Genomic DNA, 25,927 nt, shown 5'->3' with positions numbered 1-25,927 from the left:
TCTTTCAACAGAACTGCAGAGTTCGTTAGAAGATATGGCCCAAAGCCTAATAAGAGTCCACGACCAACTAGACTCTTTGGCTGGAGTAGTCCTCCAAAATAGATGGGAATTAGATGTTATAACATCTGAAAAAGGAGACCTCTGCTTCTCACTGGGTAAAAAATGTTGCTTCTATCTCAACCAATCAGGTCCAGTAAGAGAGGCTGCTAAAAAAAACTTAAAGAAAGGGCTAAGGCCGGGTGCGGTGGCTCACGCCTGTAATCCCAGCACTTTGGGAGGCTGAGGCGGGCGGATCACGAGGTCAGGAGATTGAGACCATCCTGGCCAACACAGTGAAACCCTGTCTCTACTAAAAAATACAAAAAATTAGCTGGGTGTGGTGGCGGGTGCCTGTAGTCCCAGCTACTCGGGAGGCTGAGACAGGAGAATGGCGTGAACCCGGGAGGCGGAGCTTGCAGTGAGCCAAGATCGCACCACTGCACTCCAGCCTGGGGGACAGAGCCAGACTCCGTCTCAAAAAAAAAAAAAAAAAAAAAGGGCTAAAAAGCTAAGAGAATACCAAGACAACCAAATAAATTCTTGGTTTTAAAACAAAGTCCTAACATGGGTCATCCCATTCTTGGGCCCTCTCCAAAAAATATGCCTAGGAATAATGTTCTTACCCTGCTTAATTAACCTTTTTAAAAGATTTTTAACCAGCAGGATCATGGCCATCTCACAGACAATTACCCAAAAATATCTACAGACAGCATTACTCCTACAATCGATCTGAAACCAAAGAACTCTCTGCTCGCTCCCCCAGCAGGAAGTAGCCAGAAAAAACGTGCTGCCCCTAGTCCTTTTCACAACTGTAGAGACTGGATTGGCAGAGCAGGAGCATCGCCATCTTGGACAAACACCACCACTCTAAGTTCCCCTTGATTAAAAAACCACCTAAATCCCACCCCAAAACATCAGCCTAATGGCTAATGTCAGCATAATCGGAAGCATTCCAACCCTAAGATAAACCCCTCTTCAACGAGAAACATGCTAATCCCGAAATAGCCTCCTCTCCAACCAGAGACATTCCAACCCTGCAATAAACTTTCCCCCACTTCCAAAACCCTTAAATGTCCTTATTCTGTAAGAGAGAACGCTTAGTCTATAAGAGAGAGTGCTCCTGAACAAAATTGGCCAGAATCCCCTCTCAGGTTTATTCTCTGAAATAAACCTGTCTTTGACTGTCGAGCCGCTTTTTGTATTCTTTTCCTCTTTAACTCTTACAAGCATTGTTACTTGAGTGTTTCTGCTGTAATGGAGGAGGCAGCATGAAGATCTCAAAGAGTTGCTAGTGAGAAGCCATGTAGATGAGAGGCATGAAGCCTTGTTGGGCTCCCTCCATGTCCTACAGCCAGAGAGCGCCAGAAACGCATCTGACCCGGAATGAACTTGGCTGAACTCTTTGCATAGAGGGAGACCACATAACCTGGGGAAATTGGGTAAAGGGTATTGGAACGGACGCGTAAGATTGGGTTTGTGTTAGTTGATTTGTGGAAACATTTATGGAAACGGGGCTTTGCTCTGGACTGGATGTCAGGAAGAGAAGGATTCTATGATTGGATATCTTGATGAAGCTTATCTAGATGGCAGGAGGACTAGACAAAGGCTAAACATGTAATGGTAAAGAAGCAGCAATCACTCTTACTGGCCGAGACGAGGGAAATTTGGCCACTTTTGCGGCTTGGACAGTGTTCCTGTTTTGTCTGTGTTCAGACTTGATTACACAGTGGTCTGTTTTCTTGTCTTGATCTGTATTATGGCCTGATGTTGGTGTTTTATGAAATTGTCCATATTCAAAGAGAACACCCAGGACTAGCTGTTTGTGCCAGACCAACCCCAAGTCCTGGCTGCAGAACCAGGCCAGGTCTCCGATGTCAGTGGCCGCCTTTCTCTTTATAGCCATAGAGGGAGACACCATCAAGGAGGAGTCCCTCTTCTCCGCTCCCCACAGAGACCAGTGGGTAAAGACAGGTCAAGAAATGCCTCCTTTCCCTCCAGCATCTTTTGGGGTTTCCGTCCTGACGCCCAGGGCCACTCCATCCAAGCCTCGGTTTTTCAGCCTCCAAAACAGGCCAGGAACCAGGCACGCCGTGGTGAAAGGACGAGCCGAAGAGATGGCAAGAGTTCCAGAAAGCCTTCCCAGGCATCAGGGGCTCCCCTTGGATTGACAGGACAGGCCTTCTTGGACAGGAACGCAACGAAACTTGACAGAAATCGGACACCTCGGCCAAGGAAAAAGCAGGAGGGGCCCGGGATTCGCCAAGGCGGGAAACACCGTAGGGCCCAGGCGACGCCGCCTGCCCGGCTCGCAGTCCAGGCAGGAGGGGTCTACGCGCATGCGCACTGCCCCCCCCCCCCCGCCCCGCCGCTCTAGCCGCCCGCCCCGCCCGCGCGCAGCCCTCTGGGGCGGCCGGGCCACGCCGCGCGCCGATTGGTGGCGTCCGGGGCTCTCCCCGCAGGTGACTGACGGCGCCGGCAGCCCCTGCCTGTCGCCCGCCTGCCGTCGCCGCCCGCCCGGGGTGTGGAGCCCCGCCGCTACTCGCGGGCTGAGCGTCTGCTGCTGCTGCCGTCGCCGTCCAGCCTCCGCCATGGACCTGTTCGGGGACCTGCCGGAGCCCGAGCGCTCGCCGCGCCCGGCTGCCGGTAAGCGGCGTTGCCGCCGGGCAGGCCAGGGAAGGGAGGGAGGGCGGGCGGGATGGCGGCGGCCTGAGGCCTGGGGCGGCTGAGGCGGCGCCCGCGCTGGGAGGCGGCGGGCGGCGCGGGCAGCACTGGACCTGCTCCTGCCTGGCCCGGCCCCGTCCGGCCCACTGGCCGCCCCGCGAGAGGCCCAGTTGCTCGCGGAGCTCGGGGAGGCCGCTCCGCCATTTTCGCTACGCAGGAAGGAAGGGGTAGCGCCGCCCCGGCCACAGCCCCTCTGCGTGGCGGTGGAAGGCGCTGGCGCGGCCGCGTGGGCCGACCCGAGGGACCAGCTCTGAACGCCCAGCGGCCCCGCGGACCCCCGTGCCACACGACTCCACCCGCGGCCCGGGCTGCCCTGCGCGCCGCCAGCCCGCGGCTTCCGGGCCGCGCTTCACCCGCGGGCTGTGGAACGGCCGCGTTCCGGGCCGGTGCAAGTTCAGGGGCTTGGCGTGTTTTTGCACAGGAGATTGAATTAATCACCATCTTAATCCTTCGTGTTTTTGAAACCTGGAAGACAGGATGCCTCCTCCGCCATCCTATGATTTTGTGATAATTAACATTTTTGTTTTTTTCTTTCCTGGACCACGGGAAGTTCCCCCTTTCCCTAAAGTTAAGGAGTCCGCTCATCTGCTGAGCCCTGGCCCCTGCCGGTGGGAGGCCCTGTGGGCTGTGGTTTCAGCTCAGCATCCTAGCAGCGTGGAACGGCCCGGGTTAATCCCTGCGTCCCGTGGGTTATAGTCTCCGGGTTTCATTTGTCAAAACGCGTGAATATTTCATATGCAAGAGTTCCAGCTTGATGTTGTAGTTTAGGGCCTTGTTACCAAACTTAACTTGGGGGTAGAAAACCTGGAAAACTTAAGACATTCAGATTTCCAGGCCCACCTCAGCCCCAATAAATCCGAATCCCTGAGAGTGGGGTTTCCGAATCTGTTACTGAATCCCCAGGCCGACCCAGCGGGGGCTGGAGACCAGTGGTTTGGGAACTGCTGTTGTAGGGCAGACGGAAGTGAGTAAGGCCCAGCCTTCGCTAAGAGCTGCTTTCTGAAGGGTGCTAATTACGGTAATTAAAACTGGCAAAAGTTAATGACTGTGGGAAATGCTGAGGGCTCTTGAGGAGGGATTGTCGCGCACCGAGAGACTGGGGAAGGAGGCAGTGTTTGAATTAAGCTTCTAAGGATGAGAAGCCTTGTGATTTGCGGTAATTCTGGGCAAGAAAACATTTTATTTTATTTTATTTTTTGAGACGGAGTCTCGCTCTTGTCCAGGCTGGAGTGCAACAGCGAGATCTCAGCTCACTGCAACCTTCGGGTTCAAACAGTTCTCCTGCCTCAGCCTCCCTCATAGCTGAGATTATAGGCTCCGACCACCACACCTGGCTAAATTTTGTATTTTTAGTAGAGACGGGGTTTCACTATGTTGGGTTGGCTGGTTGAACTCCTGACCTCAGGTGATCCGCCCGCCTCGACCTCCTAAAGTGCCGGGATTACAGGTGTGCGCCAACGCGCCCTGCCCCCACTGACCATTCTGATGGTACAGAGCATCTCAGTAACTGATCCTGGAGCCTTTGAACTTGACTCAGCCATTCATTTTCAAAATAACCACGGTTCTAGCTGTGGCTAAAAATTGACTTTGTGTAGCACTCTTTTTTCTCTGTTGGTGGAGTATAATTTCTATCAATATATTTGGAGCAGCGTTTGGATTCACCAGTGTGCCTGTAAACCTATGAGTTTTAAAGTCTCCCTTGCTTTTTACCTGCAATTAGGTTCTGCTCGGGGATAGGCTCCCTTTACTGACAAAAAACCTGGCAACTCAAAATCTCATAATTTTCAGCTTGGCTGAGTGTATTTGTAAAAATAGCTTTAAAACGAAGAAGAACTCAATTTGTAGATGATTGGAAGCTGAGAGAGATTAAGTACTAAAATGAGTGACAATTGGGATCCACGGTTATCATTGCAGGTAGTTAGCTACAAACAAGATGAGATTTGACAGGTTAAAATCGTTTGTACAAGAACAGAATCTGGTTTCACATACTTGTGAAAATACTGTGATTTTAAAAAAATACCATACTTTGAATAAATCATATTGCTAAAGTGAATGGAATAATGAGCATACACTGTGCATCATGACCCTCACACATGATATGTGGGTATCACAAATCTCTAATGCAGTGAACAATAAAAGACCTAGTTATTTTCACAGAGCACAATAAAAGTTGTTCAGGAAATGTAACTGGACTGTTTGGTTTAGAATCCAACTCTTCACTTACTAACTCTTGCCTTCTGTGGCTATTCCTACATCTGTAAAAAGGAGTGACACTTCCCACTGTTACTGTACAAATCAGTATAGTATGTATGGTGCTGCACGTGGTGTGGGGTAGAATGTATTGTGTTTTATAGATGTTAGCCAGGGTTATTATTTTTGAGACAGCCTCATTGTGTCGCCCAGGCTGGAGTGCAGTGACACAAACACAGCTCACTGCAGTCTCGACCTCCCCGGGCACAGGTGATTCTTCCACCTCAGCCTCATGGGTAGCTGGGACTACAGGTGTGCACCACCACAGCCGGCTAATTTGTGTATGTTTTGTAGAGACGAGGCTTTGCCATGTTGCCCAGGATGCTCGCGAACTCCTGGGGCTTAAGTGTTTTGCCCACCTTGGCCCTCCCAGAGTGCTGGGATTACAGGTGTAAGCCACTGTGCCTGGCTGAGCCATTAACAGGTGTTTAAAAGTGGGAAAATGCAGTCTTAAATGAATTATGGGAAAGCACTAAGTGTCCAAAGGGTGAATACTACACTGCTTATATCACATCAAATGTATTAATATTTTGTTCAGATCTTTTTATTTTTGTTTTAAACATTGCAGCTAATGTTTCCACCCCAAACCTCTTAAATTTTTATAATCTGGAAAGATACATAGAATGCACTAAACATTTCAGGTATTTTGCTAAATTAGTAGTTTTATCAAGCCCTTAAAAGTTTTAATTGCTGAGTGAATCAAGTTTTTTAAAGGAGATATATATATGTTTTACCTAAAAAAAAAAAAAAAAGAAGTGTTTGTTCATATCAGGCAGAAATGGAACTTTTCTATGTCATAGCCATGAAAGTGCCAACTTGATGTCTTTAGGATTGGCAGCTTGTATTTGACAATCCGTATACGTCAGTTACAGGTGTCATGGTTTAAAATTGCTTCGCCAGTGACTTGGTTTCACTTTTATAGGGTGGTTCTTTTACTTATTTGGTTGCTACACCAGTACATTAAAAAATGATGGTCAGTTGTTGAGGATGAAGTAAAATATTTGCTTGCCACACCATCTTAAAAATACTTTTTAAAAAATTGGAGGCTGGGCTCGATGGCTTGTACTTGTAATCCCAGCGCTTTGGGGGGTCAAGGCAGGAAGATGGCTTGAGGCCAGGAATTTGAGAAGAGCCTGGTGCAACATCGTGAAACCCCTGTCTCGACAATTAAAAAAAAAAATGAGTATTTGAACATAAAATGTTAAGATATTACAGGAAAACAGATTAATTGTAAAACTACAGGGTTGAACAGAAAAAAGTCATAAAAAAATAAAGTAAATTTGACTATGTAAAAATTTAAAATTTCTGCAGGACAAATGATACTATAAAGGCAAAAGACAAAGAAAATATTTACAATATACTTATGAAGGGTATGACAAAGGCTTACAAAATTAATAGGAAAAAATAAAACCCACTAGAAAAATGGTCAAAGGATGTATTCTACTGGTCCAGAGGTAAGGGATACAAATGGCTCCTCAACAGAAAGTTGCTGAGGAACTAGTTACCTTTTCACCTATCAGATTAGCAACAATTGGTAACATTGGTGAATGTGCAGAGAAATAGACATTCTCATGAAGTGTTTTGGGAGTGAAAATTACAACTTTTTGGGGCACAAATTTTGGCTTCTATCAGATTTAAACTAATATCCTATGACGAGCAGTCTAGCATATTAAGCAGGAATACATGTATCAGGTTGTTGATTGTGGCGTCACTTGTCATATGAAGAATTGGGAAAAGCTTGAACCCATCCGTAAGGATCTGGTCAAAGGAGTGGAGGTGCTTCGCATATGTTGCTGTTGGAGAGAATGAATTAGACTCGGGTGTATTGGCCTGGAGCATGCCTTGATGGGTTGTGTGAACAATACATCTGGAGTATTGTGTAGAGATGACTCTGTCTTCTAAAAATTAAAATGCATGTATCCATGTACATGAGCATTAAGGAAAGTGGAAAGGATATACTAAACTCATACTGTGGTTGAGGAGTGGTGGAACCCGTCCCCCTTTTTTCTGATAATACCTGTGTGGTGTTTGGAAAACACCTGGATTTATTTTATAGTTGAAAAGAAAATTGAGGTATAAGGAAGGTATAAAAAACAGTTCAAGCAAAATATTTTAACATCCTTTTTTAACTTTATTGGATATAGCAACCTTTAACCTGAATATGATCAACCCAAGGGTATTTTTCTCAGCATAGTATATAACTTCCAGTAGACTTAGCTCCAGAATGTAGATAACTGGGGTTAGGGGGGGAGTTCTTGGTGAGATTAACTATGATTAAGAAACATTTTTAGTCTTGTCTTCTCATTAAGGTTCTAATATTTTTAAGAGTGGGGGAGGGGCCTCTTCCAAATTTTTAGGTCAAGGTCACACTTTGTCCAATGATTGCAAGCTCCCAGTGCTTTGAATTTCAGTTTATTCAAAATAGAATGTAAGGGCCTGGAGCAGTGGGTCACACCTGTAATCCCAGCACTTTGGGATGCTGAGGCAGGAAGATTGCTTGAGTACAGAAATTCGTGACCAACCTGGGCAACATAGTGAGACCCTGTCTCTACAAAAAATTAAAAAATTAGCTGGGCATGGTGGTGTATGCCTGCAGTTTCAGCTACTCGGGAGTCTGACAAGGGAGGATTGCTTGAGCCCAGAAGGGTGAGGCCGCAGTGAGCTGTGATCACACCACTGCACCCCAGCCTAGCTCACAGAGCAAGACTCTCGTCTCAATTTAAAAAAAAAGAATCTACGGTTTTGGCTAGTTGGTAGTTTCCTTATGTATCTATGACCTATAGATTTTTATTTTTTTAAAGAATCCGTGTATAAGCTTGTAAGTTAGATCCTTTTGATGATGCAAAAGATATTTCCAGAGATTTTATACAATCTCAGGATTATCATAGGATTGTTGTAAGGGTAAAATGAGTTGATGTTTGTGAAGTTTCTGGAAGGGTGCCCACGTATGGAGGCACAGAGTACCTCACTAAGAGCATGGACTGCATGGCTTTGAATCCCGACTCCACTCCTTACTGGCTCTGTGATCTTGGATGGGTAATTGACCTCAGTGCCTAAGTTTTTAAATCGGTAAATAATAATAGTACCTATCTCATAAGAATTAAATGAGTTAAGATGTATAGAGCTCTTAGAATAGTGCCTAACAGGCAGGCAGTATTACCATTTTTAGAAGCCCATTCCCATTTGTGGCCAGCAAAATGTAAGATGGTCTCATTGTGTTTAATTGAAATACCTCTCATAGTATTCCAGAGTGAGAAAGAAGGTGATAGGCAGTTCTCTGGGGATGGGGCTCAGTTTGGGGCACCATCTGACTGAATTGTAGCCAAAGGAGAGGGAGCCAGGCTCATATTAATACTAAGCTGAAAGTTGCATTGTGAGGAATGCTTGCAAGAACTGAAAATGTATTTATTACCTGGGTAAAAGAAGACTTCCCCCATTTTACAGTGACAATAGAAAGACCTGATTTAGACGGGCAAGTTAATTCAAAAATTAAAATATGACGTGGTACAAGTGGAAGGATTGTTTGCTCTTCAGGTTGGGCTGTTACCTGTAAATGTCCCCTCCCTTGTCCTAAGACATCTGACTCTGTGACCCCACTGAATGCAGCGTGATTGTCTGGATCATCTCATGTAGTTTTGAGTCTGTCCGGAGAACGGGCGTTTTGATTGTTAGATCCAGTGTCGTTTGGGCAAAAGTGACCTACTTCGGGATATTAGGAATTCTTGTAAGTGGATTAATACATTTAGTAATGGTTATCCTAAATACTTTTTTTGTGGGATGGGGACAGAGTCTGGTTTTGTCCTCCAGGCTGGAGTGCAGTGGCACTATCTCAGCTCATGGCAACCTCTGCCTCCCAGGTTCAAGCTATTTTCCTGCTTCAGCCTCCCAAGTAACTGGGGCTACAGGCACCCGCCACCATGCCTAGCTAATTTTTGTTTTTCTGGGAGAGACAGGGTTTCACCATGTTGGTCAGGCTCATCTCGAACTCCTGACCTCAGTCCTGACCTTGGCCTCCCAAAGTGCTGGGATTATAAGTATGAGCCACCACGCCTGGCCATACTAAATACTTTTTAATGGCTTTCTTCTGCTTCTTGTACACTTGTAGAGTCTTTATGTCACTTGTAAGAAAAGTGAAAGTATTTACTTAATTTGTTTAGAGTCATCCTGAGAGATGAGAATACATTTTCCCGTTTGTATTAGGGATATAAAGCAAAATAGTTATTTTTTGTTAACTCAGGAATTTCTTGTGTATTTTAGGTACTTCTGACCCAAAGACCCTGGGAGAAATTTCATTCCCTTAAGTTTATAAATTTTAATTAAAGTTTTTGTGTTTAAAAGAAGAAAGTTGATACCCAGCTCATTTCTAAATGGAGGCAAAACAGATGATATGGATGAGCCTCTCGGGAGATATAAATTTATTTGTTCAAGTGAATTGGTGTTTGGCCTTGCACAGTAGCTCACACCTGTAATCCCAGCACTTTGGGAGGCCGAGGCGGGTGGACCCCTTGAGGCCAGGAGTTTGAGACCGGCCTGGCCAACATGGTGAAACCCTGTCTCTACTAAAAATACAAAAATTAGCCGGGTGTGGTGGCTCACACCTGTAATCCCAGCACTTTGGGAGGCAGAGGCAGGCAGAACACTTGGTCAAGAGTTCAAGACTAGCCTGGTCAATATGGTAAGACCATGTCTCTACTAAAAATACAAAAATTATTTAGGGCGTGGTGGTGTGCACCTGTAATCTCAGCTACTCAGGAGGCTGGTGCAAGAGAATCGCTTGAACCCGGGAGGCGGAGGCAGTGAGCTGAGATCACATTACTGCACTCCAGCCTGGGCAACAGAGTGAGACTCAGTTTAAAAAAAAAAAAAAGTGAATTGATTTTTAAGTGAGTACTTTTTTTTTTTTGAGACAGAGTCTCATTGTGTTGCCTAGGCTGGAGTGCAGTGGCCCAGTCATGGCTCACTGCAGCCTTGGCCTCCCTGGGCTCAGGTGATCCTCCCACCTCAGCCTCCTGAGTAGCTTGGACTACAGGCGCCTGCCACCACACCTGGCTAATTTTTGTCCTTTTTTATAGACATTTTTTTGCCATGTTGCCCAGGCTGGTCTTGAACTCCGGGGCTCAAGCAGTCCTCCCACCTCAGCCTCCCGAAGTGTTGGGTTTATAGGCATGAGCCACTGCATCTGGTTTAAATGAGCACATCTTTATACTTGAACTCTGAGGAACAAGAGGTGGGATGAAGCCTGTGTGTTTGGTTGGTGTGTTGAATTTTGCAGGAGGTGAACATGTATACTTCTAATTTGGATTCTTGTGTGCCAGTTCAGATATCTAATAGCTTAAATAGAATTTCAGGAAAAAGCTGGATAATAAGGAAAGGTAGTTAAATTTTATGTGGAAAAAGATAATTGGGCATAAAACATTTAAGACATACTTTTGGAATGTAAATCTTCACATTTTTTGTTAAAAGAGTTTCCTCACTTTCTCCTGAGGCTGTCTTTGATTACCTGAAACTCCTTATTTTCTCCAAAGCTATTTATTGAATCAGGCACTGTGCTGGGGCTAGGGACACCAGGTTCCAACAGATTTTCTTCCCTTGCAGAATGTTACTGAAATAGGATTTTTATAAACTTGTAGGTCTTTGAAGGTCCCTCCCCTCTTCCCCTGCCCCCAAATTTCTGAACGTCTGTCTTGAAGTCCTAAGTATTGTTTTCTTAGTCTAGAATCAGTTTTTTGCTTCCCAGGATTCTGTTTTAAAGGAGGACTTAAATGTTTCATGCTTTCAATAATGAAATTATCAAGAAAATACTTGTTTTCCTCAAAATACTCAGTGGCCCTGAAAATGCCTGTTAGGGCATCATTCATTGCTTTTATGTTGACTGCAGCTGTTGGAAACAGATGCCCAGATTTAAAAAGCTGCTAAGAAAATATTTTTTAAAAATTTGTCCAACAGGAAGGAGAAAATTAGAATCTAATAGCAAACTTGTCTCAAAGCAGGGGAGACCACATGATCTTCCTCTTTGAAAATCTGTCCTGGATGATGGCCACATGCTCTCTAAACGGGTGTTCTGTGTTTTAGGGAAAGAAACTCAGAAAGGACCCCTGCTCTTTGATGACCTCCCTCCGGCCAGCAGTACTGACTCAGGTACAGTCTTCAGGCTCTCCCAGGTGTGTGTCAACGTCTCTACTCATCCTGGGATTGTAGTTGTCTCAATCTTTTTCCCTTTCCCCCATTTTCAACACACAGATGTTTTAGGTGTTGGACTGTCTTTAAGTTTTGAATCCATGGCATCAGGTAAGGCAGAAAAATCTGCTAGTCGCTAGTCCTGAGAAGTACTGCAAGAAAATGTGGAGCAGTTTTCTCTGGTTCACTTGAGTATTTATTTTACTACCTGAAGTACAATTTAACTTTTTAAGGCAGATTTTTATTTCCTTTGAAATAATAGGACTTTAAAATAGGTTCAAGATATTATTCACCGCAGTATGAGTTGCCACTGGATTGACGCAAGAGTTTTGAGTTTATTTCAGTAACCTACATAGGTGTCCTGGTGGGATGGATTCTGAAACTTAAGCCTTACATATTTTTTGTGGGCTCACTAAGTGTTCTGCTGTGTTTCAGGATCAGGGGGACCTTTGCTTTTTGATGATCTCCCACCCGCTAGCAGTGGCGATTCAGGTAAGTGGTAGGAAAAAAAATCCAAGGTGCTGGTGGAAATAATACATAGTATTTTACTTTTCTGTGAAATTTATGTATAGGTTTTAACAGGATTTTGGATGCCATTAAGTCATACAGTATAAGGTTTACTAAAACTATAAACAGGCACATTAATTGGAAGCACAAAGATAAGATAATACTCTATTACTTTCTGGTGATATTAACTTCTTGAGGTTCAGATTGTTGGAACTGCCTTTAAGAATTAAGAGTTCACTAATTTACTCTTAACTTTGTTATTAACATTTTTTTAAAATTCGGAGTTCATTATTCTGATTTGCCTTGTTAAACAGAGCGCTTGACCCAAATGTATCAAGGCTAGTAGCATTGGCTTTACCTTCTCCTGAACATGTTCCTTTACATGTCCTCATTAAGTAGAAGGGAAGAGTAGAGCAGATTCCCGTTGCCATCGTGGCAAAGGTATGATTCTGTCTCATGAGAACTTACGTGGAGCTCTTCTGGTTGGGGAAGGTGAGGGTTAGGAGAGGTTGGGAGATATATGGTGTGGGGGCAGGGGGGATGCAGGTAGTCCCATTTCATATGCAGGTATATTTTCTATATTTTGGAAAAAGTACTATAGTCATCTTACATAAGAATTCTCAATCTTCGGGGCAATAGACCCATACCAAAAAATTGCAGCATCCTCACACTCACAGTGTAGCCTGAAACCTTCCCAATAAAGATAGTACCCTTAATTGTAATGAAAGTTAGTATGTTCTGGCTGGTCGTGGTGGCCCATGCCTATAATCCTAGCACTTTGGGAGGCCAAGGCGGGTAGATCACTTGAGGTCAGGAGTTCAAGACCAGCCCGGCCAACATGGCGAAACCCCGTCTCTACTAAAAATACAAAAATTAGCTGGGCATGGTGGCACGTGCCTGTAGTCCCAGCTACTCAGGAGGCTGAGGCAGGAGAGTCGCTTGAACCCGGGAGGTGGAGGTTGCAGTAAGCTGAGATCACGCCATTGCACTCCAGCCTGAGTGACAGAGCAACACTCTGTCTCCAAAATAAAAAGGAAGTTAATATGTTTAAAGAAGGCTATTAAGGGATTTAATAAAAGAAATGAAGATACAGCATAGCTGTCTCTTATCTACAGGACAAAAGACAATAAAGTAGTAACAATTTAGAAGATTTACATAACACGATTAGCAAGCTTGATTTTTTGGATATATAATCTTGGGTCTTATGTTTTAGATTTCTTGAGAAGATAACACATTCTTTTTTGTTTTCTCTTGAGACGGAGCCTCGCATTCTCACCCAGGCTGGAGTGCAGTGGTGCAGTCTCAGCTCACTGCAACCTCCACCTCCCGGGTTTAAGTGATTCTCCTGCCTCAAGCCTCCTGAGTAGCTGGGACTACAGGCATGCGCCACCATGCCCGGCTCATTTTTGTATTTTTAGTAGAGATGAGAGTTCACCATATTGGCCCGGCTGGTCTCGAACTCCTGACTTTGTGATCCGCCCGCCTTGGCCTCCCAAAGTACTGGGATTATAGGCGTGAGCGACTGCACCCTGCCGATAACACATTCTTTTTTCTTTTTCTTTTTCTTTTTTTTTTTTTTTTTGAGATGGAATCTCGCTCTGCCGCCCAGGCTGGAGTGCCGTGGCACAATCTCAGCTCACTGCAAGCTCCGCCTCCCGGGTTCACGCCATTCTGCCGCCTCAGCCTCCTGAGTAGCTGGGACTACGGGCGCCTGCCACCATGCCCAGCTAATTTTTTTTGTATTTTTAGTAGAGATGGGGTTTCACCGTGTTAGCCAGGATGGTTTCCATCTCCTAACCTCGTGATCTGCCTGCCTCGGCCTCCCGAAGTGCTGGGATTACGGGTGTGAGCCACCTTGCCTGGCCCAATAACACATTCTTAAGCAGGCAGGAACCACTTACAAAAGTTAATTATGTACTAAGCCATAAAATAAGCCTCAATAATCTGTTTTTTGTACAGACTACATTCTCTGACTACAGTGTAATTTGCTTAGAAGTCAATAACAAAGCTGTAAGGTGTCTTTGAAATTTTATTATTTCCTTTTCTTCTTCTTTTTTTTTTTTTTTTTTTGAGACGGAGTATCACTCTGTTGGCAGGCTGGAGTACAATGTCACGATCTCAGCTCACTGCAACCTCTACCTCCCGGGTTCAAGTTCCTATCTCAGCCTCCTGAGTAGCTGGGACTACAGGTGCCCGCCATCACACCCAGCTAATTTTTGTATTTTTAGTAGAGACAGGATTTCACTATGTTGGCCAGGATGGTCTCAATCTCTTGACCTCATGATCCGCCTGCCTCTGCCTCCCAAAGTGCCGGGATGACAGGCATGAGCCACTGTGCCTGGCCTTTTTCTTTTTTTTTTTTTTTTTTTTTGAGATGGAGGCTCACTCTGTCTCCTAGGCTGGAGCGCAGTGGTGAGATCTCATCTCACTGCAGCCTCTGCCTCCTGGGTTCCAGTGAGTCTCATGCCTCGGCCTCCCGAGTAGCTGGGATTGCAGGCACTACCACACCCGGCTAATTTTTTGTATTTTCAGTAGAGACCAGGTTTCGCCATGTTGGTCAAGCTTGTCTTGAACTTCTGACCTTAGATGATTTGCCCGTCTCAGCCTCCCAAAGTGCTGGGATGACAGGCGTGAGTCACCACACCTGGCCATCTGTTTTGGAATTTTAAAGGAAGATAGTTTCACATCCATTTGGGAAAAACTGGAACCCACATAATAAGCCACAGGACACTTATAGGGACCTTTGGGAGAGATACTGTTGGAAACATCTGTGTTGCATTATGCAGGGTGCATATGTGTATCATGTTACACTGTTGCAGAAATAGGTCCTTGTGCAAGTAATTTACTCTTCTTGAGGGCAGGAACATTTTCATTACCTTTTCCTCAGCACTAAGAAATGTCTGACACAAGGAGTTCGAGACCAGCCTGCCCAACATGGTGAAACCTCATCTCTACTAAAAATAGAAAAATTAGCTGGGTGTGATGGTGCACGCCTGTAGGCTGAGGCAGGAGAATCGCCTGAACCCTGGAGGTGGAGGTTGTAGTGAACTGAGGTTGCGTCACTGCACTCCAGCCTGGGCAACAGAGTAGACTCCGTCTCAAAAAAAAAAAAAAAAAGACACCTTGTGTTTACAAAAAAATTTAAAAATTAGCTGGGTGTGGTGGTTCCTGCGTTCAGTCCCAGCTGCTCAGGAGGCTGAGGCAGGAGGATCACTTGAACACAGGAGTTGGAGGCTGCAGTGAACTATGATCATGCCATTGCGATCTAGTCTGTGTGACAGAATGAGACCCTGTCTCAGAAACAAAAAGGAAAAGAAATGTCTGGCAAAGAGTAGGTTGAGTAAGTACGTAAGTACTTGCATCCTTTGTTTTTTTTTTTTTTTTTTAAGAGAAGCGTCTCACTACTTTGCCCAGGCAGGTCTCAAGTGCCTGGGCTAAAGTGATCCTCCTGCCTCAGTCTCCGGAAGTAGCTGTGACTACAGGCATGTGCCACTGCATCTGGCTATTGCATACTTTTATACCTAAATGCAGAGAACATTTCAAGTCATTTATTAGGACAACAGCTGCCCTTATTGGAGATTGATGTGTTAGGCCCTGTAACAAATGCTCTTCTTACCTGTGCTCACCTGTTTTCAAACGTCCCTCTGAGATGACAGTATTCTTACCATGTTACGCATAGGTGAAGACAGCTGAGACTGAAAGGTTAAGTTGCACACCTCTTTGAAACTTGACTTTTCTCATTTCAAACACATGTGCACTGCAGATTCCCTTAGCTCCGGCTTTGAGTACAGATTCATCCTTTTGCTAGTGGGAACAGCTGTGGCAGCCCTATTTTGCCTTTGAAAGGATGTATTATAGTTCTTAAAGGCTGCCATTTACCTCATTTTGAGCCTTTTTGGGTACTACTTTTTGGAACTTGTTTAGGATATGTTAGTTTGCTTACAGATTTTGTAAGTGTTTGTTTAACACTTAAGAGCCTGTGGGTATAAAAACATGTATATGCTACAGGCCAAAAAAATATATATGTATTTTTACCACTGGGAAAAGTCTTTTACAAACTCCTTCAGCAGGGTCAGAGTGACTCAGGGCCTAGATCTTTATGTTCTCTCACTGTGGGGACCTGCCCCATCCCCCGCACCACCATGAAGACACAACTCCTGGGTCCGCCTGCCTCTGCCAGACCTTGCTTGAAATGACCTTGTCTTTGAGTGCTAGGATGAAGCCCAGTCTGCTAGTGACTTTTTCCAACAGTCTACAGCTGTGTTTCTGTCCGGCTTTTACTTTATTTCCAGGTTCTCTTGCCCCGTCAATATCCCAGATGGTAAAGAATGAAGGGAAAGGAGCAAAGAGAAAAACCTCCGAGGAAGAGAAGAATGGCAGTGAAGAGCTTGTGGAAAAGAAAGTTTGTAAAGGTTTTCAGACAGTTTGAAAACAAATGTATTAGACTTCATATTTTAAAACAACCCAGAGCAAAACCAGTTTCAGCTTTCTAATAATACTTTCTTTTTATGTCTGTATTTAAGAAATGAGTAGGGTTCCCTTTTTGCAAATGAATTTCCAAGTTTCTCTGTGCTTTCTCCTACTTTTCATGTACATCTATCTCTGATCCTACCTTTGATCAAATAGGAAACCTACATTTGTTCCTCAAGAGCTAAAAAATACAGGTGGTTTTTTTTCTTAGTCTTCTGCAGTGAATGGTTAGTTTTTGACCACCTAGTGTCTCTCTGACTTCCGATCTTTGTTCGCAGTTTGTCGATTAGTGCTTTGAATTACGTGATTTAGCTTTGTAGGCAGCTTCCCTGAGCCTGGAAAAAGCCGTTGAAATTTGTAGTCAGTTGTGTAACTTGTCAAAGTTAATGGGGAAGAAAACGAAAAAAGTATTAACTAAAGAGAATAAATACTTCAGTTGTGGTACTGAAGTATTCCTGAACTGTGGAATTTTCTTCTTTCTTTTTTGAGACGGAGTCTCACTCTATCACCTGGCCTGGAGTGCAAGTGGTGCGATCTCTGCTCACTGCAAGTGCTACCTCCTGCATCCTGGGTTCACGCCATTCTCCTGCCTCAGCCTTCCCGAGTAGCTGGGACTACAGGCACCCACCACCACACCCGGCTAATTTTTTTGTATTTTTAGTAGAGATGGGGTTTCACCATGTTAGCCAGGATGGTCTCGATCTCCTGACCTCATGATCTGCCCACCTTGGCCTCCCAAAGTGCCTGGGTTACAGGCGTGAGCCACCGTGCCCGGCCCAAGCTGTGGGATTTTCAGTGACTGCATTGTCCTTTGCCATAAATTATCTCAGTGAAAGCTGTACAATGCAGGCAGAGGTATGTGAAAAAACCCACTTGTAGCTTTGCTGGGAAGGTGTCATCTTCAGTTTAGCTTGTCACTTCCCAGAGGACAGCTCTTCACAGTGTTTATTATTTGGCATTAGTTATCAGAAAATGAGCTTAAATGAGCCTAACCATTAAATGTAAATAGATCTCTGCCTGCATTGGAATCTTTTATCTTTTTCTTTCTCAGTTGAAGTAAAAGCAACCAGTCTTACTGTTCAAATTCTTCACCAGCCTTGAGCTTGGAAATACGTATTTTCAGGGCATCCTACAGGGCTTTTGACACAAACTCTGCTGACTTGCATTTGTCCTTATTCAATTATCACAAGACTAATTTGCATGTGATCCTTTCCCCTGATTTGAATCTCACTTCTCTGGGATGGCAGCACATCCCTTGCCCTGGTGCTTTGACTTATACCCTAGACAGAATTGTTTTGTGCTCACTGACTCCTCTCTCGTGTCCCTGTGCAACCTCTTAGAGCTCACCCTGTCCAACAGTGCTCTGATTTTAGTTATAGATTTGCAGCTGGGAAGATGCCTTAAGGGGCATTGCTTATTTGTTTGCACCATTAGGATATTGTTGAGTCAGACAGTCATAATTCCCTCTCATTTGCTCTGGGACTAGGGTTTCCAGAGGGTTGGGCACAGTTTTGTATTGGCTTTTTTGTTCTCTTTTCCTTAGCCTCTTCGGTGATCTTTGGTCTGAAGGGCTATGTGGCTGAGCGGAAGGGTGAGAGGGAGGAGATGCAGGATGCCCACGTCATCCTGAACGACATCACCGAGGAGTGTAGGCCCCCATCGTCCCTCATGTGAGTCTCATGTGGTAGGAAGCCCAGCCGGCATTAACATCTCCTGGGTTCTGACTGGCATTTTGGACTGGCTAGTATGTATTTACTGGAAAGACTAACACATCACTTGATTGTACATCAGTGATTCTCAGCTGGGGTTGATTTTGCTCTCCGCCTAGGGGACATTTGTCAGTGTTCGGGTACATTTTTGTCACAGTGCGGGAGGGAGTTGTTACTGATGTCTGGGGGTAGAGACTGGGGTGCTGCTGAGCATCTTAGCAGCGCAGGGCAGCCCCACAACAGAGTACTGTTCAGCCTGGGATGTCAGTAGTGTCGCGGTTGAGCAGCTGAGCGGGAGACGACGCTCCGTGGCAGGGCTCTGCAGCGTGTGTTACTCCTTACCAGCAGCTGAGCAGCTTCTGGCAGAGAATATTTTTATTCCATGACCTAGAAGATAAGAGTTGGAAGCCACTAATTAAAATAGGAATGGTGATCAAGGAGAGCTAGTACAGATAATCAGGGCCCAGGAAGAACAAAAGTCAAAATGATGTCAAGGAAATGACAGACAATGAAAAATTAGCTGCAACTATACAAACTAAAATGAAGCCTTCTGGATAAGCTCTTGGGCCTGGAAAAAAAGAAACCAGAAGGTAAGACATGAAGTTGGCTGTTAACATACATTATAGTACATATTTAATAATATATATTACACAGGTTACATAATTCAGAATTACATAATAAATACATTACGTACATTTATTGACACCAGTTGGTCATTAACATACAGTGTGCTGGACTCATTTGGGCTGATGGCGTTTGTCCTGTAGATGAGGTCTACTCATGAAGATCAGGTGATGGCTGCTGCAGAGCAGCTGATCATATGTAGAGGGGACTACACACCCTTTGAGACAAGGTCTTGCTGTGTTTCGCTCAGGCTGGAGTTCAGTGGCACAATTCCGACTCACTGCAGGCTTGACTCCTAGGCTCAAGCAATCCTCCCACCTCAGTGTCCTGAGTAGCTAGGACCATAGGCATGTGCCACCACAGCCAGCTAATTTTTTGAATTTTTTTATAGAGACAGTGTCTCCTTAAGTTGCTCAGGCTTGTCTCAAACTCCTGGGCTCAAGCCATCCTCCCACCTTGGCCTCCCAAAGTGCTGGGATTACTCACATGAGCCACCATACCCAGCCTGGGATTTGCATTAAAACCAGGAAAGGGACCTCTGGAGCCCAAGAAGGCAGATCCTTTAAGTGTAAATTTAATTGGGAACACTAAATCATGCCTTGCAAATAACAGGCAGTAAGATAATAGCTCTGAGTTCTAAACCAGATGAGATTTTTTTCTCATGGCTCAGGATGTCCTAAATTGAAAAGGAATTCCAAAAAATTTGAAAGAAAAGCAGCTCTCTAGAATAAATGTCATTTCTCATAGGCATTTTTTTTTTCTTGAAATAGTTTATTCGATGTCTTTTATTCCATATATGAGGGTTTTCTGGCAAAACTTGAAAGGGGAATAGGAATAAGAGTAGTAAGAGGTTTTTAAAATGAGATATTTAAAATTTATTTGAGTAACAATTCTGTAATATCCTCACTGCTCTTACACAATCACGTGCTGAATGACATCATCAAGTCAGTGATGGACTGCATATATGATGGTGCTCCCGTAAGATTACAAATTTTGTAGAGATGGGGTCTCACTATGTTGCCCAGGCTGGTCTTGAACTCCTGGCTTCAAGTGATCCTCCTGCCTTGGCCATCTCCCAAAGTGTTGGGATTAATAGGTGTGAGCTGCCGTGTTCGGCCATAATACCATGTTTACTGTACCTTTTCTATGTTAAGGTATGCTTAAATACACAAATACTACCGTTGTGTTACAACTGCCTATGGTATTTTGTGCAGTAGCGTGCTGTACAGTTTAGCCTAGGAGCAATAGGCTCTGCCATGTATGTAGCTTAGTGTAGTAAGCTACGCTCTCTCAGCTTGTGTAAATATGTTCTGTGATGTTCACACAACAAAATCACCTAACAGCACATTTCTATTGTTAAGTGATGCATAACTGTTTTTGACTTTTTTCGATAAATGACTTGATGGTTTTTTGTGTTTTTTTTTTTTTGTTTGTTTGTTTTTTTAAATAGATTCTTGCTCTGTCACCCAGGCTGAAGTGTAGTGGTGCAATCTCGACTCACTGCAAGCTCCGCCTACCGTGTTCACACCATTCTCCTGCCTCAGCCTCCCAAGTAGCTGGGACTACAGGCGCCTGCTACCACGCCTGGCTAATTTTTTTATATTTTTAGTAGAGACAGGGTTTCACCATGTTAGCCAGGATGGTCTTGATCTCCTGACCTCATGATCCGCCCACCTCAGCCTCCCAAAGTGCTGGGATTACAGGCGTGAGCCACCACACCTGGCCCACACACAAGTATTTTTTTTTTAAAAAAAAGATAAAATGCTGTGAAAGTTACTTAAATGTTTGTCTCAGTTAAAGCCTTTTTTTCCCCCATTCATAACAGTGTGACTGGTGTCTTACCAATGTGACTTCCTCTGACTTATTAATGTTCACTCTTTGAGATGAAATTTAAAAGCTTTAATGGAAAAGTGTGTTTTATGCTGTGAGAATTTGATTAACTCTCAATTCATTATTTCAGTACTCGGGTTTCATATTTTGCTGTTTTTGATGGACATGGAGGAATTCGAGCCTCAAAATTTGCCGCACAGAATTTGCATCAGAACTTAATCAGAAAATTTCCTAAAGGTGAGACTGAGAACGAAATCAGTTGATACTCATTTTGGTTATTGCTGTTTGGATGGCTGTATGAAGCAGCCAGATGTGTCATGCTGGCTTTAGGAGAGAATGATTGATGAGTCTTAAAAGAGTGGTGCTGAAGCAGCCGGGCGCGGTGGCTCAAGTCTGTAATCCCAGCACTTTGGGAGGCCGAGACGGGCGGATCACGAGGTCAGGAGATTGAGACCATCCTGGCTAACACGGTGAAACCCCGTCTCTACTAAAAAAAATACAAAAAACTAGCCGGGTGAGGTGGCGGGCGCCTGTAGTCCCAGCTACTCGGGAGGCTGGGGCAGGAGAATGGCGTAAACCCGGGAGGCGGAGCTTGCAGTGAGCTGAGATCCGGCCACTGCACTCCAGCCTGGGCGACAGAGCGAGACTCCATCTCAAAAAAAACAAAACAAAAAAAAAAGAGTGGTGCCGAGGAGTGGACTCCAAGGCTTCCAGGCATAGCGGCCATGCAGGGTGACTTCGGGTGGCACTTCTTATGATTCTGAGTGATAGGCACCTTTTGTGAATTGTCTTTGGGTTCAGTTAGTGTCTTGCCTTTATTGGAAAACTAGTAAAACCAACTTCAAATGGTACTGTGTTATATGTGAGGAAACAGAGGTTGTTCTGGCTGGGCACGGTGGCTCACACAGCACTGTGGGAGGCCAAGGCCAGAAGATACCTCAAGCCCAGGAGTTTGAGACCAGCCTGGCAACATAGGGAGACTCCATCTCTACAAAAAAAAAAACAAAAACAAAAACTAACTGGACATGGTGGTATGCACCTGTGGTCCCAGCTGCTCAGGAGGCTGTGGTGGGAGGATTGTCTGAGCCCCAGGAGGTTGAGGCTGCAGCGAACCACAGTTGTACCATTGCACTCCAGCTTGGGTGACAGAGTGATACCCAGTCTCAGAAAAAAAAAATTTTTTTTTTAAAGAAATAGGGATTGGTCTTAATCATGCTTAAAAATCAATTGATGTGCAGAAATTACAAAAACAAAATGACCAGCCCTGGTGACTCAGGCCTATAATCCCAGCATTTGGGAGGCTGAGGCGGGTGGAACACGAGGTCAGGAGTTCGAGACCAGCCTGGCCAATGTGGTGAAACCCCATCTCTACTAAAGATAGAAAAATTAGGATGGTGTGGTTGCGCACGCCTGTATTCCCAGCTACTTGGGAGGCTAAGGCAGAAGAATTGCTTGAAACTGGGAGGCGGAGATTGCAGTGAGCTGAGATCGCGCCACTGTATTCCAGCCTGGTGACAGAACAAGACTCCGTCTCAAAAAAATACAAAAAACGAAACAAAATTACAGTGGGAGGAGGATAATCTTCCCTCCTTGAGAGAGTGTTTTCTTTTGGCCCTTTTGTAAAAGGAGATGTAATCAGTGTAGAGAGAACCGTGAAGAGATGCCTTTTGGACACTTTCAAGCATACGGATGAAGAGTTCCTTAAACAAGCTTCCAGCCAGTAAGTATAACTTGATGAAGAAGTTTGAGTGGACTGTTCGTGGTGTTTTCCTCAATGTATTTCAGTCTTCTGATGTGGTTTAACACTATTGCTCACTGTCTGAAAAGTGCCTAGCACTCAGTAAGCCCTTATAACCATTAGCTAAATCTATCTAAAACAGAAAAAAAGCAAGTATCAAGGAAATGGTCCATTTTGAAATATAAGATACTTCCCATTCAACTCTGGAAATTAGTCCCAAAGTGCTAGGCTGTTGGTGGTGACTGTGTTTCTGATGTGTTTCCCCCCCAGGAAGCCTGCTTGGAAAGATGGGTCCACTGCCACGTGTGTTCTGGCTGTAGACAACATTCTTTATATTGCCAACCTCGGAGATAGTCGGGTATGTGGCTCTGGAGCCACCCACTTAGATGACAATACGTTGTATGGGGAAAAGACTTTAGCAAGTACTTGTTGAATAAGATTAAAATGATGATGTCTGGTTAAAACCTTTCTTCTCCCAGGGTTGCTGCAGAGTGTTCTGCTGCAGTTCAACTTCTGGGTAAGGGAACAGCAGCCCAGCTAGAGGCCATTTGTTCTCTGGGGGGAGACTTACGCCCTGTGATAGACTTGTGCTTTAAAACCCAGATCCTGTCTTTTTTGTTTCTTTTTTCCTTCCGTGGTTTGTGTGTGTGATGCTGTGGATCAGAATGTAATCAGTATGTAAGTAGCTTAGATCTTCTTTTATTTCATTTCTCTGACCTTAGACAGTAATGAATGAAAAGCTTTAACCCCTGCCTCTCAAAGTTACTGTGATTTCAGAGTAACTCGAAAGCTGTAGCTAGAAAATAACAGATGAGGTCCATTCATCCCCTGAGCCCAGTCCCCAGCTGAGGGAGAAAGGCCAGGGTGGTGTTCCCTCTGGTGACGGTCATGGGGATGCTGTAAAGCCTAGAGGGTGCTGCTGTGGAAAGCTGGATGCAGACCCTGCCGCCTCTGTGTCAGGACCATACGTTCCGTTGCATTGCCACTTTTTCAACCGCCTTCCTTGCTCCTTCAGCTGTCACAGGAACCAAGTGACTCTGTCCACACTTAAGCAGCATCTTTAGACCCCTCCCCCTGATCCTTTTAGGGGGATGATTCATCAAATACTAAGCGCTAGGGGTATAGCAGGGACTATAACAGATTACAGCCCCTGCCTGGTGGAGTTTATATTCTGGTGACCCTGTAGTAGACTGGCCCTAGCCCACGTGTTTCGACCACATGACTTCAAAAATAGCAAGAGGAAAATTGGCAAAAAATAAAAAAAATAAAGACTTAGGAGTCAGACTCAAATTTGAATCCTGGCTCTGCTCTGTGACTTTATTGCATTACTTATTCTTCATGCCTCAGTGTCCTGTAAAACAGATACAATGAGCCTGGCAGGGGTAAGAACACCTGGAGGCACTGGTGTGGACGGCCTGCTTGGCACTCGGCCAGCATGCACAACGCTTGCCCTCTTTGCCTTCCATAGGCTCATGGACATGTCTCTGGCCTTGTAGACTCCAGGCCAAAAGGGACCTTGATACTTGTTGAATGCTTCCTTTCATGTCACAAATGTGACAGCAGCCAGAGTGAACGCTTGGCTGTAGTTATTCAGCAGAGTTTGCACCAGAGTTGATATCAAAACCAGGGCCGACTCTCTCCCTAACTGTTGTGTCTTTGACACTTCTTTGCTGCTTGATTCTCTGAACTTAGGTTTATCAGCAGGAGGCTGAATGTGAAACTCCATTGTTAACTGTTTTCTTCAACTGATACCTTTAGATGCTGGGCCCACTGAATTTCATGACTGTTATAATCTCCATCTTCCCAGGCAATCTTGTGTCGTTATAATGAGGAGAGTCAAAAACATGCAGCCTTAAGCCTCAGCAAAGAGCATAATCCAACTCAGTATGAAGAGCGGATGAGGATACAGAAGGCTGGAGGAAACGTCAGGTAACCAGGGGACTGAGAGGAGCTCATGGGAAGGAGGGCTGTTGGCTATAAAAGGATCCCGAGACCTTGAAGGAGTAGAACTTTCCCTGTTAGGCAGTCTTCAGTGTGATGAGGCTCTGTCTGAGATCTAACACTGGTGACATAGGTGGATGACTGTTGTAGATTTCACACGTGTCCAAGTGGAAGGACTCTTGCCTCCCTACATTTGCAAAAGGACAAATTCATATTTACTGTTCACAGTGTTTTCTGTGCCTAGGGGGTTTCTTAAATACTGTCATTTGTCATGGTGTCTGGCGCCTGTAATCCCAGCTACTTGGGAGGCTGAGGCAGGAGAATGGCATGAACCTGGGAGGCGGAGCTTGCAGTGAGCCAAAATCGCACCACTGTACTCCAGCCTGAGCAACAGAGCGAGACTCCATCTCAAAAAAAAAAAAACAAAAAACGAAAAACACTGTCCTGTCACTTGTCGCACTGAGTAAGTTACAGTTTTAGGTGAATTCTCCAGAGAGAAAATCTGAAGTAGTTAAGACAGGTTAAGTAATGTCTTTGGACTTCTTGGGAACAGCCGGCACAGAGGAACCTGTCTGTCTTCGCTTTGTCTTTTGCAGTTTCATTTCACTCTCTCTTTAAATCTTTGAAAACCATATGTCTACTTTGGTTTTATTATCTGCTTCTATCCAAGGCAGCTAAAGGAGGGCATCAGTCTTTTCTTTAGAATTCCACTTCAAGAACATTGCATTATGAATTTGACCAGGAGTATTTTCTGGTTTATTGTACAGTTTGACTATTAAAATTTTATTTTCTGCCAGAGATAAGAGAGATGTCATCTCTTAGTATAAGACTGCAGTTACCTATCCTTTGAAGTGTAGTTTCTCTGTTGTTCATTTGGGGAAGCCTTTTTTATTGCTCTAGGCTGAATCTAGTCAGTGGTACAGGGAGGTTTTTGGAGAGTAGTTGGAACCCTTAGCGTTTGTTCAAAAAGCTCCTGGATTAGTAAGAAGCAGTTTCATTCACGGTTGCTGCAGTTTGCATGAGCAGTGATGGGATTATAGGCCTGTTTTCAGGCCTCAAGCAGTGTTGTTTGCCCAGTTTTTGCCACTGTAACTACTGTCCTGGTAACTACTGTGGACAGACATGGCTGAGAATGTGACTCTTAACATGAGTGTAAGCATCACCTCTTCTCCCCTTTCTTGCAAGTTTTACATTTATTCTGCTTTTGCCCTAACTCCTTGAAAATAATTTGATACTGACAGTCCTATGGCTGAAAGTAAGGCCAGTTGTGCCTGAGGCCAGGGCTGGCTCCCCCACTCTCAGCTTTTATTATTAAATTTTTCAGACATACAGAAGAAACTTTACAATAGTAAAACAAACATTTCCAAATCTACTAGCAGTGAACATTGTTACATGTTTAGTCTGTATAGATGTGTGTCAGGTTGAGCTGTTTAAAAGTTGCAGATATGATGACATAACACCCTAAATACTTAAGCATGCACCTCCTGAAGATAAGGACGTTCTTGCCATAATTAATGAGAGTTTTCGCACCTAAGATAATAATATTTCCTTAGGTTATATTAGGTTATCTAATATCCTGTCCAAATTCTTATTTCCCGAGTTATCCCCAAAGTATCTTTGTTTCAAACCAGGGTCTAGTCAGCATTCATGTCTACCATGGACTTGACTTGGCATTTCTTTTTTTTGTTTGTTTGTTTGTTTGAGAGAGAGTGTCTTGCTCTGTTGCCTAGAGTGCAGTGGCACGATCACAGCTCACTGCAGCCTTGACCTCTGAGGCTCAAGCAGTCCTCTAGCCTTGGCCTCTCAAGTAGCTGGGACCACAGGCATGTACCACTATGTCTGGCTATTTTTTTTATTTTTTGATAGAGAGAGGATCGATCTCTCTGTTTTCTAAGCTGAGTTCAAGTGATCCTTCTGCCTT

At 44.6% G+C, this 25,927-nt stretch overlaps 1 protein-coding gene across 3 annotated transcripts in view; it reads left to right on the top strand.

Annotated features, from left to right (window-relative positions):
- Window positions 1-2,429: 2,429 nt before the first annotated feature.
- The window catches only part of ILKAP (ILK associated serine/threonine phosphatase), a 32,759-nt gene continuing 9,261 nt past the window's right edge, over window positions 2,430-25,927 (top strand). The window contains exons 1-9 of one of the 3 annotated variants that reach the window (XM_023228708.1): window positions 2,430-2,682; window positions 11,083-11,148; window positions 11,623-11,679; window positions 15,987-16,106; window positions 17,708-17,834; window positions 20,458-20,564; window positions 21,957-22,047; window positions 22,336-22,423; window positions 23,873-23,994. In XM_023228708.1, the coding sequence (XP_023084476.1) occupies window positions 2,628-2,682; window positions 11,083-11,148; window positions 11,623-11,679; window positions 15,987-16,106; window positions 17,708-17,834; window positions 20,458-20,564; window positions 21,957-22,047; window positions 22,336-22,423; window positions 23,873-23,994 (833 nt within the window). In that variant the 5' untranslated portion in view covers window positions 2,430-2,627. Of the gene's footprint in view, window positions 2,683-11,082; window positions 11,172-11,622; window positions 11,680-15,986; window positions 16,107-17,707; window positions 17,835-20,457; window positions 20,565-21,953; window positions 22,048-22,335; window positions 22,424-23,872; window positions 23,995-25,927 lie in introns of all 3 variants that reach the window. The other 2 variants (XM_023228707.1, XM_023228709.1) reach the window with 2 other exon arrangements.

Source organism: Piliocolobus tephrosceles, chromosome 11, assembly GCF_002776525.5.
Source record: "Piliocolobus tephrosceles isolate RC106 chromosome 11, ASM277652v3, whole genome shotgun sequence".
NCBI lineage: Eukaryota > Metazoa > Chordata > Mammalia > Primates > Cercopithecidae > Piliocolobus > Piliocolobus tephrosceles.
Note: the sequence above shows the minus strand (reverse complement) of the source record. Positions and strands in the feature narration are given on the sequence as shown.